Source organism: Phoxinus phoxinus, assembly GCF_949152265.1.
Source record: "Phoxinus phoxinus genome assembly, chromosome: 18".
NCBI classification, from domain to species: Eukaryota; Metazoa; Chordata; class Actinopteri; order Cypriniformes; family Leuciscidae; genus Phoxinus; species Phoxinus phoxinus.
In genome coordinates this window covers 22,946,893-22,964,760 of record NC_136893.1, presented here as the reverse complement: position 1 = coordinate 22,964,760, position 17,868 = coordinate 22,946,893, and the positions used below count along the sequence as shown (strand labels likewise).

The following is a 17,868-nucleotide window of genomic DNA, read 5'->3' as shown; positions in this document are numbered from 1 at the left end:
AAATGTCCAGTTCTCTTACATTGTTGTATTGTTTATCTGTGCAGAGCCGCCTCGACCAAAACTGTCAATACATTCTCAATGGAAATGTTTTTACCCAAATGAAAAAGTGACTCTGAAGTGTTCAATTGATGGAGACTCTAGTAAATGGGGCTTTGAATGGTTTAGAAACGGAACTCGGCTTTCAGGTGACGAGGACATTTCCTTTTCTAGCAACACACTCTCAATCCGCTCAGCAAAAGCGAGTCATTCGGGACAGTATACCTGCAGAGGAAAACATCTGAAGAGAACGCCAGTGACTACAAGACAAGCAGAAGCTTTGAAACTTCATATTCATGGTAAGTAAAACTGCTTCAGAAAATATGACATCCTATGACTGATATATGTGGAAAAAAAGAGAGACTATCACCCAAAAAAAAATCAGTGAAGAAGCTGTTTATATTTTAAGATGATTTGGATTTGGATTGGCCTGTATCAATGTACAGTGGTTCATATCAGAATTAGCTGTTTCCTGTCTATTCTTAACAACGTGTTTCAGAGGTCAGACACTATTAGCAGTGGCCAAATGTGTGAATAGCATCTCAATGAAAAAAAAAAAAAAAATGAAAAAAATTCAGGATTGTATACTTGAAGAGAAAACCATGTAAATGAAAATGTCAAAGTCAGAGAGTGACAGTCATGTGCCTTAAAGAGGTCCATGAGGATTTTGTTAGGCTTTCTATTCACCCAAACAATAATTTAGGTCTATGAATTACACCGTTTTAACACAAACTAACACACTTCATGTGATGTATATGTGTCAGTTATACATGACTGAAACAAGAAATAATGAGATGTGTGCAATAGTTCTAATCAACCAAATGTTTAAAATACATAACCAGGTTTATATATTTATCATTGATTCTAGCTTGTTCCAAAGCCATTCAAAACCTGTTTATACTCATGACATTTATTTTTATACAATTTATACAGTTAACAGATATATGCTAATTCTAAAGAATTTTAATTAAAGGGATAGTTCACCCAAACATGAAAATGATGTCATTAATTACTCACCCTCATGTCGTTCTAAACACGTAAGACTTTCGTTAATTTTGTCAAGGTAGTAAAGACATCATTAAAATAATCAATGTGACTCAGTTTTTGGAAGCGATGCAAGAGTTTTGTTTGCAAAAAACACATAATTTAACACTTTATTTATAAAATATTAATCTCCAGCATGTGTTCACGCAAGAGCCTGCTCTTGTCAACATAAACATGCGTCGTAGTAACGGCTTGCACCGCTTCATAAACTTCTTTACTGTTGCACCTTTGTATTTTAGAGTGGGAAAGTGAATTTCAGTTGGAAATTCAGTTCATATTCTCAGATCACCTAGAATAACAAACATTCTCAAGGCAGTTATCGTGGTCCATTATTTCTCTTGTTTTACCTCTGCTGCTCCTAGTTGACACACCAAAACCAGACATCAGAAAATATCATTGGTTTGATTTCTTCTACACTGAGGAGAAAGTCCAGCTTGGTTGTAACATGTCTGGTGATGGTTGGGAGTACCACTGGTATAAAGGCTCAAAACTCTTGATCTCAAATCCAAATCACACCATCAACTCAGCATCTCTCTCTGACACTGGTGTATATCACTGCAGAGCAAAGAGAGCAGACTTCTCAGTGAACAGTGAGTCTCTTCAAGTACAAGTTGGAGGTAAGTTAGTCTCTTGTGCCCATATAAACTGCCTCTTGGCCATTTATTTTATAGAACATAACCATGGCAAAGCACTGAATGAAATGAAAATATGAAGTTAGTGACAGTTCAACCCAAAACGTGAAAATTCTTTCAGTATTTACTCACCCTCATGTTGTTCCTCTACGACTTTCTTTCTTTAGTGGAACAAAAGAAGATATTTTAAAGAATGTACTTATTTTTGTCCATACTATGAAAGTCAATGCGGTCTAATGTTGTTTTGGGCCACACTGACTTTCAAAATATCTTACTTTATGTTCCACAGTAGAAATACAGGTTCGGATGGATATTATGGTGAGTTAATGAGGACAGAATTTTCATTTATGGGAGAACTATCCCTTTAAGTGTAGTTTACTGCATGTTGTGCTTGGAACATACATGGTATGAATTAAGAATTGATTTCACAAGTGCATTTTAAAAACAGTTGTTACTAAAACTAGTATCACTGCTGTTTATGTCTATCCTAGAGCTCATGTTAAGCTAGCCATGGCAAAGCTACATGATGTAGGGTGGCAAGATGTCCCGAAAAATTCAGAAATCTAAGCTGTTGTCCCGATTCCCGAATCCTTTCCCAATTGTCCTGAAAATGATACTAAAGCAAAAGCTTGAGGAGTTATTGTCTGATAAAACATTAAAAACTGTCCGTGGAGGTTGAGTCGTCCTGCAGCCAGCCCCCGCCAGCTGCTCATTGGCTGCAACATCTTTTTTTTCTTTTCTTTTTTTAAGGTTCTACAAAGATACCGTAGGTGCGAATTTAGATATGCATCGATGCAAGTTGCAGCAGCCGTGAGGACAGTGAATGAGCAGGCAGCCAGTCGTAAAGGAGTGATTGATTGGTCGCGGCACTATGTGCAAAAAAAATATTTGGCCTAATGTCGGGTTACACAAAGCAAATCATCTACACAATTATTTAGTTTCCTTATTTAATGACCGAAAATTTTGTTGTAATAATAATTTGGGCATAAGGCTTATTATCTTTTAGGCTATAGCCTGAAAGGTCTGATTTACGCACTGTTACAACAATCATTGTTTGTTTGTTTTTTCACAATGACACTTGAGTTCATGATTTTAAAGTTTTTTTTTTGTGGAAGACTAAAGACTAATGACAGACTGTTGTTGATCTTTGAATAAAAATATGTTTGGTTCAGATTTAAAATTCACTATATGTAGTCTAATATCATAGTAGGCGCCCCCACCCCCACCTCTTTGCCCCATCCCGTCCCGTCCTGACCCGACCCGAATTTCAGACTCTCAGATACCTTAACATGATGCCTTCTGTAAGCAGAAAAAAAAATCACCCAGAGAGCATTTTTATTAAGCCTCTCATTGGCAGAACAAATCACAAATCAAGACTTCAGCCCTGGTTTCTTCAGCCCTGGACTGAAAACAGGCGGTTAACAGTTACAGCATGCTAGGTGGGAACATTAGACATAGACCTCTACACCACCACAGTCCTGTCTTACATCAATTTCTGCACAGACATTGTAACCTCAAAAAAACAAGGTGTACCCCCAATCAAAAGCATTGGTTCAACAACAGTGCGGGAGCTGCTCAGAGTCCAGGACACAGTGCTTAGCTCACGAGACAGGGAGGAGTATGGGAGGGCTATAGGGCCAACCTACACAAAGGCATCATATCAGCAAAGCGGGAGTACAAACAACGCATTGAGGAAAACTTCAAAGAGAATAACCCAACAGCTTTTCCAGAGAGCAACCAGCCACTTACTTTACAGAACTATCAGGTAAAGAGAGCACTATCATCAACTGCAATAAAGCAAATGGCATTTCAGGACAAGGACTCACTGCTTTATTCACACACATCTTTAAACCTGTCGTTACAGCAAGCCACTTTCCCCACCTGTCTGAAAACTGCCACTATAATCCCCACACACAAAACCTCAGCCATTACTAGCATGAATGATTACTGGCCAATTGCTCTCTCACCCCGTGATTATGAAATGCTTTGATATAGGGCTGAACGATATTCGATTTTAACATCGACATCGCGATGTGCGAGTGAGCGATAGTCACATCGTCGGAACATGCGATGTGAAGGGTAGTAGCACAGTAGCACCAGCGGGAGATATTACGCGCTTCATGAGGCACGCGCGGGGTCTCTTGCTTTCTCTTCCTCTCTGCCTCTCTGCCGTGCACGCGCTGCGCGGTTTGGAGCACAGTCTCTGTCTCGCGGGCGCGCTCGCTCTAGATTCCGGAGATTTTAACTAATTCGCGGGCCATCAGTGAGCCGCTATCAATATGCGGGAGACTCCCGGAACTTCCGGTAGACTTGGGAGGTCTGTATCTATAATAATATCGGCATTAGATTTATTGATTTTTCATTAGGCTATTTTTTTGGTGCTCCCTCAGCTCTTGATGCGCGTGGTGGGAGTGGTGACGCTGACAGAGGCGGTAAAGCTGCTGTTTAAATGTGTTCGGCTTTTCTGTTTACAGAAACATGTTCTCTAATCTGTTTAGAAGATTTAATACAAAATATATTAAAGTTTTATATCATTTTGTTTATTTCATATGATTATGATGACCAACACCAACACTGTTTTACTTTGGCTAAGAAAAGTTGACTTAAAAGATTGTGAACCAAAATGCTTAAGTTGTTTTATAAAAAATATATTTATTTTAAGTTATATTGTTGTAAACCAATCAGGGGGTTGGTGTAAAGCTGCTGTTTTATTTAAAAATGTGTTCTGCTTTGTGTTTACAGAAATGTTCTAATTTTGGAATAAAATATTAAGTGACCTTTTTGTCACTTGTAATGAAGCTTGCTTATTAGTGAAATTATTAATATCATGGAATGGTAATTATTGTCTTTAGACTGGAGTTATGGCTCTCAATATCGCAATATATATCGTTGGGGAAAAAAATATCGCAATGTAATTTTTTTCCAATATCGTGCAGCCCTACTTTGATAGACTGTTTTTGTCCCACATTAAAGCATATATCCCTCCTGACCCCTGCAAACACCAGTTAACATATAGATCCACTGACAATGCTTTTTTAATTGTACTGCACGCAGCTCTTACACACTTGGAAAACCCCAACAGTTACATCAGGATGCTATGTTTGGATTATAGTTCTGCGTTCAACACCATCAATCCAATAAAACCGGTCAACAAACTGCAAACACTGGGTCTGGGAGCACTTCTCTGCCACTGGATTAAAAACTTTCTAACCAATAGACCCCAGCACATCAGGTTTAGCCACCACTGCTCTTCCACCATCACTGTCAGCACCGGGGTCCCCCAAGGCTGTGTTCTTAGTCTACTACTCTACTCTCTGTTCACACACGACTACACCTCCTCCCACTATTCCAATACCCTCATTACATTTGCAGACGACACAACCAAAGTGGGACTCATAACCGGCAATAATGAAACTGCCTTCAGAGAGGAGTTCCAGACATTACCTACAAGGACAACAACCTCATCCTTAACACACACAACAAAGAAAGAAATCATAAGACTGCAGGAGGAGCAAAAAAATATATCACACAATGGTCTCTGTATCAATGGAGAGGAGGTGGAGAGAGTCTAAAATGTTCAGTTTCGGGGAGTGTACATTACTTGGGAAACCACCTGCATCATTAAGAAAGGCCAGCAGAAACTGTTCTTCCTGAGGACTCTGAGACGCATCAGGCTTCCCTGGAGACTGCTGATCAGCTTTGACCACTGCACAATAGAAAGTATTTTAACATATTGCTGTACTGTGTGGTATTCCAGCTGTAATGCTGCGGACAAAAAAAGATCTGCAGCAGGTTGTGAAGATGACTGAAAGGATTGTCAGCTCCCCCTTCCCAATCCTGTGTGACATTCATTCAAACCGTCTCCTCACACAGGCCACAAACATCCAGCAGGACCCCTCACACTCCGGAAACCCTTTTTTTACCACCCTTCCCTCAGGCAGACTGAGAACCACATGAACACACTCTAACAGGCTACGAAACAGCTTTTTTCCCAGAGCTGCCCTATACACATGTACACAGACACACATAAACCCCTTTCACACAGTGTGTTGATCCCGCGTAATTACCGGGAAATTACCAGAGCGCCTTCTGTGTGAATGCAAACACGTCGATCCCGGGTTGGGGACCAAGTAACATTGCCGGTATCACCTTTATCAAAGCAGCTTCACGGTGATAATATGAAAATAAAAAAATAAAAAATAAAAATTCATCATCGTCCACCTTTAAGGCAGATCTATAATATTGTTGAATATTAAATGTCCCCAACTAAGCAAGCCAGAAGGCAACAGCGGCAATGAACCAAAACTCCATCACGTGACAGAATGGAGAAAAAAACCTTGGGAGAACCCAGGCTCAGTCGGGGGCCATTTCTTCTCTGGCCAACGAGCGAACAGTGTATGATTATGATTCAGGAGCATTACAGGTCAGAAGTCAGAATGAATCAGAGTATTTGTCCAGTTCCGGTTGGTTGAAGTCGGAGTGGAGAGGAGGAGAGACTGGTTGACACTTCAGGTCAGCGGCGGCGTCGTGTCCTGGCGCTGGTTCTTCATCAGATCTGGATACGGCCTGGTTCCGGTGGACAGCGGTAAACCTCGGGATAGACAGAGAGACTAATATTAGCGTAGACGCCATCCTTCTTATGATGTACCAAGTACATCAGGATTTACGGGAAGTGTTCCGGGTCCCGGCTGTTCTAAACTATGCAGCCTAACATTGAATTATAGAAGTCTATAATGTGTTATGTGTATGCTAGGCCGAAGAGATGTATTTTTAGTCTAGATTTGAACTGACAGAGTGTGTCTGCTTCCCGGACAATGTTAGGAAGACTGTAATGGACTCCATGGGTAAAACCGTGTCTTAATGTGGCTTCATGTAAAAATGGACTCTTTGCACCAATGTGCAATAGCTTTTGTGTTTCATTTCCCCCCTATATTTTTATATTTCTATATTTTTAGAGGTTTTGTTTATAATATGGGTAAAATGTATTTGGTTCCACTTTATTTCGATTGTCCACTTTTGACTTTCTACTAACTATAAGTAACTTTGCAACTACATGTCAACTAACTGTCATTAGAGTATTAGTAGACTGTAGTAGACAATAGACTGTTAGGTTAGGGTTAGGTGTTAGAGTTTGGGTGAGGAGATTAAGTTGACTTGTAGTTGACAAGTTTCTTGTAGTCAGTAGAATATCTGTTGGGGGATCATCAAAATAAAGTGTTGGCAAATATTAAGCAGATAGTCTGCTAATACTCTAATGAAAGTTAGTTGACATGTAGTTGCAAAGTTACTTATAGTTAGTAGAATGTCTAAAGTGGACAGTCTAAATAAAGTGTTACCATGTATTTTAATGTAAAAAGTAAAAAAAAAAAATTTTTTTTTATGCTGCAAATCGGTTTGGTCCAACATAATTTCATTTTATAAACATACAAAGGTAATAAAGACCTAACCTATCTAACTCGGTAAATGTAAAAGCACTGATGCCTATTTATTATACTTAATTAGAAGGCTCAGTATGACATATTGTATAGAAAAGTATTTATAAAATAATATTTTGTTTTGTTCTAAGCTCGTCCACCTGCAGTTCTGAGTCTGGAGACTGAATTGAGCGACATCATGTCTGGGAATATCCTGACTCTCAGATGTAATGTCTCAGACAGCAGACAGTGGAGCTACGCCTGGTTCGAGAACGAACAGAGGCTCAATGGGTCGTCAGATATGTGCAAAGTGACAGCCACTGAAGAAACTATTAAAAGTGAATTCAAGTGCCAGGGAATAAGGACAGAAAGACCACTGTACTCTGCTCTGAGTGAAGGCTTCACGGCCAATAATATTAGTGAGTAATGCAAAAATGTATTTGTATTTTTTTCATTGTCATTTTTTCCTACAATGTATAGATTTGAATGATTCATGAATTGGAACAATGTCAAGTTATCATCAAGATTTTCAAGATCATACATTTAGATTAAAAATGAGGGGGGAAACAGTGAGATGAGTATTCTGTTACCATGACAGACATTTAACTTGATTAACTTTATTATTTCCCTCATAATTACAGTATTAAAAAGAAAGATTCTGCTGGCCATCTCAGGATGTGTCGTCTGCTGTATTGTATTCATGATCATTGGATGCCTCGTTCTAAGAATCACCCGTAAACCAGGTACAAACAGAAAACAATTATTATACTTCTGAAAATAAGCATCTTAATTAATTATACTGGTCTCGTCAATAAAAAACAAGCAGTGTCTATTTAGACCAAGCACCAACAACCAGCCTTGTGTTGCCCATTGCTCAGACTTACTTCAAATAATGCAGTACCATTTCGATTTACACTTTCTTTGAACAGTACATTATGTATCGATGGATGAAGTGTAGACAGGATTCCATTTGTTGATATTTACAGTTGGTGTAAACAGGGTTTACTATTATTTACACTAGTTTAAACGCCATTTACCCTTTAGTACGCTTAGTGTAAATAGCTGCTGCCTAAAATAATGAATTGCTATTAAACACGTAAACCATTGACTTGGATTCAGCCATTTTGAGTTTGTTTTCATAATCTATCATTCAGAAGTGTAGGTTTGGCAAGATTTTTAAATGTTTTTCTAAAGAAGTCGAAAAATTATGCTCACCAAGACTGCAGGTGCATCCCAGTTTGCATACTTATGCACTATTCTATACATCATGCTCTCCACTGTTGCAGCTTTAATTATGTAGCGGAGGGGGAGGCACTATCAGACTCTAAAACATTACATGGTTGAGTAAATAGTGCATACATAGTGTATAAGTGCATAGTGTATAGTGCGTCCTTTGAGACGAAACTTGCATTTATTTTATCAACAAAACAGTAAAAACTGTAACATCTAGCTTCTTTGTTTTTACATTTAATTACTTACAAAACTTTTGTTTCTTATCATTATCTTTAGAGGGAAAAGAAACAGTACAAGAGGACTTGTTTTTCTCAATGGCAGACTCCAAGAAACGTAAGTTATAGGGACCAAATGTCACCACAATTATAGTAATACAAGAAATTTCTGAGCATTTGGGGACTTTCTTTAGTCACTAAATCACTGTATGGAAAGTCACCGTAAAACATGAAAGCATTACGTGTGTGTGTGTGTGTGTGTGTGTGTGTGTGTGTGTGTGAGTGTGAGTGTGAGTGTGTGTGTGTGTGTGTGTGTGTGTGTGTGTGTGTGTGTGTGTGTGTGTGTGTGTGTGTGTGTGTGTCCACAAAGACCCCACAAAGATGACTATATCTGAAATCCTTGTCCTTCTGGGAAATTTTTTTGGGCGGTGATGGTTCTTTTTTTAACATTTAAAGACAAAAAAATGTGTGTGATGGGTAGGTTTATTGGTAGGGTCAGTATAAATTAATAGAATATACAGTTTGTTCAGTATAAAAACCAAAATGTCTATGGAAAGTCCCCATAAAACAGCTCTGGTTACAACTGTAACCCTTGTTCCCTGAGAAGGGAACACAATTCGGCGTGCAAGTGTCTAAAGCACGTGTGAAACTAGTCCAATCTTGATTGGTGCTGTGTCATGGCGTAAGGTGACGTAGCATGCACCTGCGGAATGTTATAAAAGGATGCTGGCACACAATAGAGTTAGCTTCTTACATGTTGAAGTAAGTTGCTCTCAAGCATACGGAGGTGTGGCAAGGAGACACAGCATCTCGTTCCCTTTCGAGGGAACTCGGACTGTGTTGTATGGCGGTACTTTGGGGAACGAAATACCCACTAGGCCACACCGACTTATGCCTGTCCTAGTGTGAAACTGTCTAGGCACAGCATAGGATGAGAGCACCTCTGTGCCCGGCATAGAAGGAAGGTGCAGACTGTAAAATCTCATAAAAGTATACAGGGTATCCCAGCCCACAGCATCACATATTCCTTGCAAGGAAACCCCAGAGAGAAGGGTTTTAGAAGATGCCATGCTTCCAGTAGAATGAGCCCTTATGACCAGAGGTGAAGGCATACCACGCACCTGGTAGGCCAAGGAAATTGCCTGAAAAAATCCAGTTACTGGTTGTTTTTTTGGAGGCCAGGGATCCTTTCCTGGGCGACCCAATGCACTAACAATTGGTTTGACTTCCCCCATCGAGAATACCTCTGAACATAAACCTCTAAAGCTCGCACAGCGCAGAGTAAATTAAGTCTTTCTTGTTCCGCCGACACATGCAGTGGAATGCCTGTAGAATCTTAGACCGTGCCACACTTCATGATACAAGATAGATTTCACCCTCCCAAGAGCAAATTCTAGACAGGGAGGAGAAATAAACAGGGCTTGAAGGTCCCCAGCCCTTTTAAGGGACGTCATAGCCAGCAAGAAAGCCATCAGGGAGCAAGGACTCCCCACGGGGGTAACCGTACGACCAACTGGTGTCTCCCCAGCGGTCCATCACTTACAGGAGCATGGAAAGCCACAATTGCTGCCACATACACCTTAGGTGTGGAAGGGGTAAGACTAGCAGCAAAGCGATCTTGGAGGGCATCTAACTGGGTCCAACCCATGCTCTTTACACCAAGAGGAGAACATATTTAATTTCAGGCCGTACAGTCTCCTCGTGGATGGGGCTCTAGAGTTGAGTATAGTTTTGACCACTCCAGCTGAAATACCAGCCTCTAGGTACTGAATCCCCTCAGGGGCCAAACCCACAGTTTCCATAACTCCGGTCAGGGGTGATATATTGTGCACCCGTCCTGGGAAGGCAGGTCCCTCATGAGGGGAAGCTCTCTGCCTGCCAGGAGTGATATGATGTCCGAGAACCTTACTCGATTTGGCCAGGATAGGGCTACCAATGGCTGACTGACCCTTTCCCATTGGACCCTCTATAGAACCCCCGGGAGCAGAGCAATCGGGGAAAATCAGGTGAGGGAGAACCACAGCGGACAGCGGGTCGTCTTTTGCGATGTGAATAGATCCTCTTCTGCTGGGCCGAATCTCTCCCATACCGACTCCACCATCTCGGGGATGGAGTCTCCATTCCCCAGGCCTCAGGCCCTGCCTTGACAGGATGTCTGCTCCTGAATTCTGGTCCCGGGGACATACATTTCTCTGAGAGACAACAACTTCCCCTTAGACCAAAGTACCCCTCGGGGAAAACCCCTTGGTTTTCAACCACCACTGCAGGGATCTCATAAGCAAAGCCAAAATGTATCACGTTGGATGCAGCTGTCATGAGCCGTAGCAACCTCTGAAATTGCTTTACAGTGATGGCATGGCCTAGCTTTATCCTGCACATCATCGCTAGGATGGATTTGATACGTGCAGGAGTCAATTGAGGCCGCATCGTAGTCAATTCCCACACCATGCCCAGGAAAGTAGTTATCTGAGCAGGTGTTAATGCACTCTTTTTCAAGTCGAGTCTCAACCCCAAATGCTTTATTTGGCCAAGGACGACATCTCAATGCCCAAACTGCCATTTTAAATTTTTGCAAATCATACATTATTGGAAGGAAAAATATTAACACAGGAGGGAAATCATTGTTGTGTCTATGAAGATGTGAAAAAATGGGCATAAATCTAGCTTACACATTTATCCAAATTATTATACGCCTGTTTAACCGAAGCTTATTTAGGTGGGTTTCTCCCATCCCCATACATTGTCACTTCTCTGTCTTTTACGGCGCTGACGAGAACGGTCTCCTCGGCTGTGAACCGCTCCTGGCGTGCGCTGGGCAAACTCGCCGTTATATAGCAATCCGTATAGCAAATAGCAATCCGCAAATAGCAATCCGCCATGGAACAAGCGCGTCTGCTCTTAAAGGGAATGTGAGAGGACGCTCTGATTGTCTTATTTCACGTTATGCCCAAACCACACCTTTGAATAATGAAGCTACTTCAGACCAACCCATTTTAGATTTGCGTCGGGCGCAAGAGTCATTTATCCCGCCGGTATAATAGCAACAGCGCCCGGGATCCGCCCACAAAGTTACTTGCGTTTCGCGTAGGGCCCTAGTGTTTGTGTGTGTGTGTGTGTGTGTGTGTGTGTGTGTGTGTGTGTGTGTGTGTGTGTGTGTGTGTGTGTGTGTGTGTGTGTGTGTGTGTGTGTGTGTGTGTGTGTGTGTGTGTGTGTGTGTGTGTGTGTGTGTGTGTGTAAAATGTATCCACATTTACATTTTTATGGGTCTTTAATTACTCTGCAGAAACGGCTTCACCCTTGGAGGAGTACATGGACAACAGTCCCACAGAGATGGAAGGTATGCGCCTTTAACTGTGTCTTGCTGACATTACGATCAAAAACACAGTCATTGTTAGCCTGGCTAACGTCAGACCCAATTCTCGTTGAGACTTGGGTCTGGGAACCACATGTTCATTTTCTCGTATTTGAGGCGTGGTTTACGAATGCGCCGGCGCCGTTTATTGGGTGCTAAGAATGTCTATCAAATGTGCCTGTACGTAGCTCATAGCCAATCGTTTCCATTATACCAGATGACGTATGTAGAGAAATGGTTTAACGCCAAACGCTGCTCTTTTTTCTAAATAAAATTGCGATCTAAACTACTTAGAACAATATCTAAGGCTGCATCAAACGGTAGCTTCGCGTCTGCTGCCATGTTGACTCCATAGATATAAACAAACTGCTTAGTTGTGTCGCAAAGATGTCGTCATCGTCTTCTTGCTGCTCCCTCCCCGTTCTGTGATTGGTTCCCTAAACGAGGCGAAAATCAGGTCCATGGTTTCCAGACTGCCTTTCAGCGAGAATAAAATCGCGCTGCGCAAAGGCAGTCTGGGGAAACCCAGGCTAAGTCATTGTACTCATTTACATTAACAAATGGTACTATTTCATATCTCAAGCCTTTGTGATAATATTAAATGAAAAACTATTAGTGACTCAACAGTCAGAATTATGATTTTGGCTTTTTAAACTAAATCACTACACTCTTTCTAATATCATTCAGTTTGTGAGGAAAAAGAAGATCTGCTCACTGATCATGTTTCAGACGTTCATGTGGATGATGTGATTAAAGGTAAGATACCTAAAAAACATCTACTAATGTCTATCATATCATAACATAAAATAACATGAATCAATCCTTTCAATTTTAGTACACTCTAAAAAGTAATTCAGGGGACCTTAAAACATTTTTTTATTGATTTAGTTAAACATTTTAAGTTCTGTTGACATAATAATGTTGATCAGTACATTATCTTAATAGTGTGTATAATTTAAACTTCTGAGCTTCTCAAGTAGTTGGGGCAACCTAATATTTTGGAGTAATCACCTCAAAATTCCTCAACATTATTTCATTCAAATTTTCCATAACTCAAAATGATTGATGCAAACTTCTGCATCAATTTGTTGTTTTTGAGCCAACACATTATTTTTAGAGTGTCCATTACACTCTTAAAAATAAAGGTTCCAAAGGAGGTTTTTTCACAGAGATGAATAATTACTAGTGATTATATCTTAAAATAACCATTATTGCACTATAAAGAACCTTCAGTGCAATGAAAAGGTTCCACTGATGTTTAAAAGTTATTCATGGAACCATCAATGCCAATAAAGAACCTTTATTTTTAATAGTGTACACAAAATACGGGAGTATAATAATGTTTCTGAAGAATAATTGCACAATCTCAGAAATGAGTTATCACAAATGACTCTCACAATTGTTCTCTTGAAGATGAAGACTCACCAGCGGCAGAAGCTAATGGCCTGACATCATTTAAAGGTATTAAATTACACTATTTTAAAGGCGTTTTGTGCCTTTTACTACTGGGTCTTAAAAGTCATAGATGAACAATTTCAGACACTAGATAAACAAATCCAAGTATGATAAACCCATAAAACCTGATTTTGAACTTATTGTCATGTTTCTGCCTCTCCAGGACTCTGAACCAGTATGTCAGCAATCAACATCACAATGGAGTTTCTATATTTGCACTGAGGCAGCTAAATGACATATGCTTATATTAAAAAAGATTGCATTAGCATGGCATTTTGTCTAGTAGCAGCTATACTTTTGTATACTTTTAAATGCTGAAAACCAGCTTGTTTTCTCACTGCTTGAGAAAATGTAGAATTGGACAGCAGTGTTTTGGAGACAGCATGCTGCCTTAAATGAAGACAGTGATTGTAGGGGGAGATGAATAACGGACAGCAAAAAATGACAATTATTAGAAGAAATTTAAGTTATATCTGTACCTAGTTTGATTCATTTGTTAATTGCAAATTCAAATATTACAACACAACACCATATAATTTTTTGATTGTAATACATATAATAGATTATTTTGTTGAAATGTTTTTGCATATTGAACAAACTATTTTTTTTCCTACTGTTTGAGTGCCACCTGCTTAAAAATAATGATGCACATTTAATTTGAGAAATTGTTTTTGTGTGTGTTTTGTGTTTTTATTGTGTTGATTCTGGATTTTTACATTTAAATAAACATGTAAGACTAAACTGTTTTCCATTATTCCCTGCCGGTCGAGAATGAAACCGAAAGAGCCTCCCCTCGGGGAGCCCTCAGGAAAACGATGTCTGTATCCCGCCGTTAAGTGCACTTCGGGACACATTTCCAGTTAACGCACGCTGCTCTGTCTGCCCTACAGACTTGCTGCCAGACAGCGCTCGCGTCCACACATCGATAATCGTTTCGACCAAACCCTGCCGGACAGTCGCTTCTGGGGATCGAGAACGAATCTCTAATAATACCCCAATTCATTGTCGAGAGGCTGGTTCCCTTAAATCAGAAAGTCTATGTTTGCTTCCCGTTGCCAACAGCGTTTTGGGATGCATCGGTCTCCAGTGAAAGTAAATCGCAGTCTCCGCCCAGAAATGTTTTGGCCCTGTCGAGTTTGCTTCCTCTCAGGAGGTCTGTAGAAATATAAATCAGTTAATTCCTGCCACACAACTGCTTCAGGTCACCGAAATCACTCAAAGTGGCCAGTCCCGGGAGACCCCTAGTAGTATACTGTATTTAGACACTTAGAAGGGTCTCCAAAATATATCTCAGTGGGTCCTGCGCACAGTGGAAAAAGGGTACAGAATTTAGTTTGAGTATTGTCCACCGAAATTCAGGGGGGTGGTTCACACGCTTGTCAGCCCCGAGCAGGATCAGGTCATGAAAGAAGTTCAGCCCCTCTTAACAAAGGAAGCCTTAGGAAGCCTTAGAGCAGGTTCCTCTTTAAGAAGGGGAATCAGGGTTCTACAGCCGGTACTCCATAGTTCCCGTACGCCCTATAATAGATCTCAGGGTGTTGAATCGGTCTCTGGGGAGGTTCAGATTAAAAATGCATAACCATACCTATTATCGTGAGTCAGATCAGGTCCGAGGACTGGTTTGTCACAATAGATCTATAAGACGCATAATTCCTCATATCCATCCTTCCCCATCACAGGAAGTTTTTGAGGTTCGCTTTTGGGGGAAAAGCATATCAATACTGAATTATTCCATTTGGCCTAGCATTGTCACCTCGCACCTTCACGAAATGTATGGATGCTGCTCTAGCTCCACTGAGATTTCAGAGCATTCGTATTCCCGATGACTGGCTCATTCTGGCACAGTCAGGGGAGATGGCGGTTCAACATCGAGATGTTGTTCTGAGCCATTTGAGGTGTTTGGGTTGAGACTCAATGTCAAGAAAAGTTCACTATTCCTCTCCAGAGAATAACATTCCTGGGGGTAGTGTGGGATTCAGTTTCGATGCGGGCACAATTGTCTCCTCCTCGTATAAACACCTTCTTGACCACAGTCATGAATATCAAGCTACGCCAGGCCATCACTGTCAAACATAGAGTTTTGTGTCTTCTGGCAGCAGCGTCCAACATAAGATCTTTTGGCCTGCTGTACATGAGGGCCCTGCAGTGGTGGCTCAGGACCAGGGGGTTTACCCCGAGGGGAAACCCATTTCGCATGATCAGAGTAACGCGCAGATGCCCTCGTTCTCTGGTCATGTGGAAGAAACCATGGTTCCTGTCCCTAGGCCCTGTGTTGGGAGCACCGTGTCAGATAAAAATATTGACCATGCATACGTCCCTCACAGGCTGGGCAGCGGTCATGGAGGGCCGCTACACCAGAGGTCCATGGGAGGACCACCATCTCTCGTGGCATATCAATTGCCTGGAGATGTTGGAAGGATATCTGTCTCCCAGACATCTCCTTCCAGAGCTAAGAGGCCATCATGTTCTAGTACAACCAGAAAATATGTCAGTGGTCTCAAATATAAATCGACAGGGGGGCCTGAGATTGCGGCCTCTATGTAGACTGGTGCACCAGGTCCTTCTGTGCTCCCAGGACAAACTACACCCAATCAGAGCAATGTTTATTCCTGGGGACAAAAATATGGGGGCAGACATCCTGTCGAGGCAGGGGTTGAGGCCCGGGGAATGGAAATCTCCACCCCAAGTCGGTGGAGTTGATATGAAGGAAGTTCCGTCAGATGGAAGTGGATCTGTTTCTCTCTCACGTGAACACCCACTGCCCGCTCCGCTTTACTCTCACACATCCAGCTCCTCTGGGATCGCTCTGCTCCCAGGGGTTCTAGAGAGGGTCCGACGGTACAGGATCAGCTTGCTCCCAGTAGACCCGTACTGGCCGGCCGAGTATGGTTTTCGGACATCATGGCTCCTCTAGCAGGCCCTCCGTGGCAAATCCCGATCAGGAGGCACCTTCTTTCTCAGGCCGAGGGCGCAATATTTCACCTTCGGCCGGAGCTGTGGGTCTGGCCCCTTACGGGGACCAACTCGTAAATGCTGGTCTCTCAACTGACGTTGTTGAGAACATCTTAAACCCTAGAGCCCCCTCCACGAGGAAACTGTATGCATTAAAATGGAATGTATTCAACTTATGGTGCAGAGAACATAATTTGGACCCAGTTAACTGCCCAGTGGCTTCAGTACTGCAGTTCCTCTAGAGTAATTTCTCTGACGGGCTCTCCCCGTCCACGCTTAAGGTCTATATGGCGGCCATAGCTGCCTTCCACACGCTTTTAAGGGTGGGCATCTTGGGGATACCCCCACTTATAGTATGTTTCCTTCATGGAGCTAGGAGGATGAGGCATGTCATCCAGTCCAGGGTCCCAACGTGGTACCTGGCAGTGGTTCTTGGGGGTTTCCCTGGCACCCTTTGAACCCTTGGATGAGGTAGGTGTCTGAGAAATGTGTATCTTTGAAGGTAAGCTCACTGCAAATTCTGCAACACCGACATAAGGGCTCACTTCAAGGATTTGAAGGACCAGATGGACGACTTGTCAGACATACTGAAGGATGAGATCGGAGAATTTCAGAGACACAGAACCAAATGTACGGCTGTCATTAAGTCAGTTCTTGCCCCATATTTTAGAGAACAACTTCGACAGGACATTGGTGACTCGCCTTACTCCCTTTACTTGGACGAAACAACCAACATTACTGTAAACAAGTTATTTTGCATATGTGTAAAATATCGTTCAAAGAAACTCAAACAGTTTGTGAGCACTTACCTGGGACTTGTCGAACTTTTGGACACTGATGCTAATTGGGATTGTGGATGCTATCATCTGCTTTCCGCAAGCTAACTCGCTGGATATAGCAAACATGTTTGGCATAGCAACAGAGGGAGCAAGCGTAATGGTGGGGTTACGCAGAGTTGGGCAAGTTACTTTTAAAAAGTAATTAGTTACAGTTACTAGTTACTTCTTCCAAAAAGTAACTAAATTAGTTACTCAGTTACAAATTTTAAATGTAACTAGTTACTTAAGAAAGTAACTATTGCGTTACTTTCAAGTAAAATTTCATTTTAAATGCTCAAATGTGACCCCACCTCTACCCCTCTTTAACGGAACTTAAAATACATGTGCATGTTAAATTATTTATGATAAATCTGAATATTAAAATGAAATGGACACTTAATACAATACATTATTAACAGAAACATGACAAATTGTGCACACATCTAAAAAAAAAATGTTGCTGTGGGACAAAGTGAGACTAGCCTCCAATCAAATGCCATGTATGTAGATATTATGTTTATTACTTGACACTGACGTGGATAGGCTTTTGCCCAGGGCATAATGTGCATTTCACGATTACATTCGTTCTTTTAATTTCTTGAAGGAAAAAGTAATGTCTATACTTCCATTTAGAGAAGGCTACTTTTGGATTATTTGGGCTCGTCGCCATACCTGTCTCTCGTTGACTGACTGGCTTGTGTTGTTCCTTGTGTGTCC

The 17,868-nt window shown here is 41.4% G+C and overlaps 1 protein-coding gene across 1 annotated transcript in view; it reads left to right on the top strand.

The window, feature by feature from the left end:
* LOC306985326 (hemicentin-1-like) overlaps nucleotides 1–14,123 on the top strand; it is a 117,907-nt gene extending 103,784 nt beyond the window's left edge. The window contains exons 20-28 of the mRNA XM_079587454.1: nucleotides 45–335; nucleotides 1,443–1,697; nucleotides 7,279–7,545; nucleotides 7,768–7,869; nucleotides 8,636–8,692; nucleotides 11,858–11,911; nucleotides 12,614–12,682; nucleotides 13,340–13,387; nucleotides 13,545–14,123. Of these exons, the coding sequence (XP_079443580.1) occupies nucleotides 45–335; nucleotides 1,443–1,697; nucleotides 7,279–7,545; nucleotides 7,768–7,869; nucleotides 8,636–8,692; nucleotides 11,858–11,911; nucleotides 12,614–12,682; nucleotides 13,340–13,387; nucleotides 13,545–13,552 (1,151 nt within the window). The 3' untranslated portion in view covers nucleotides 13,553–14,123. The remainder of the gene's footprint in view (nucleotides 1–44; nucleotides 336–1,442; nucleotides 1,698–7,278; nucleotides 7,546–7,767; nucleotides 7,870–8,635; nucleotides 8,693–11,857; nucleotides 11,912–12,613; nucleotides 12,683–13,339; nucleotides 13,388–13,544) is intronic.
* The last annotated feature ends 3,745 nt before the right edge of the window (nucleotides 14,124–17,868 follow it).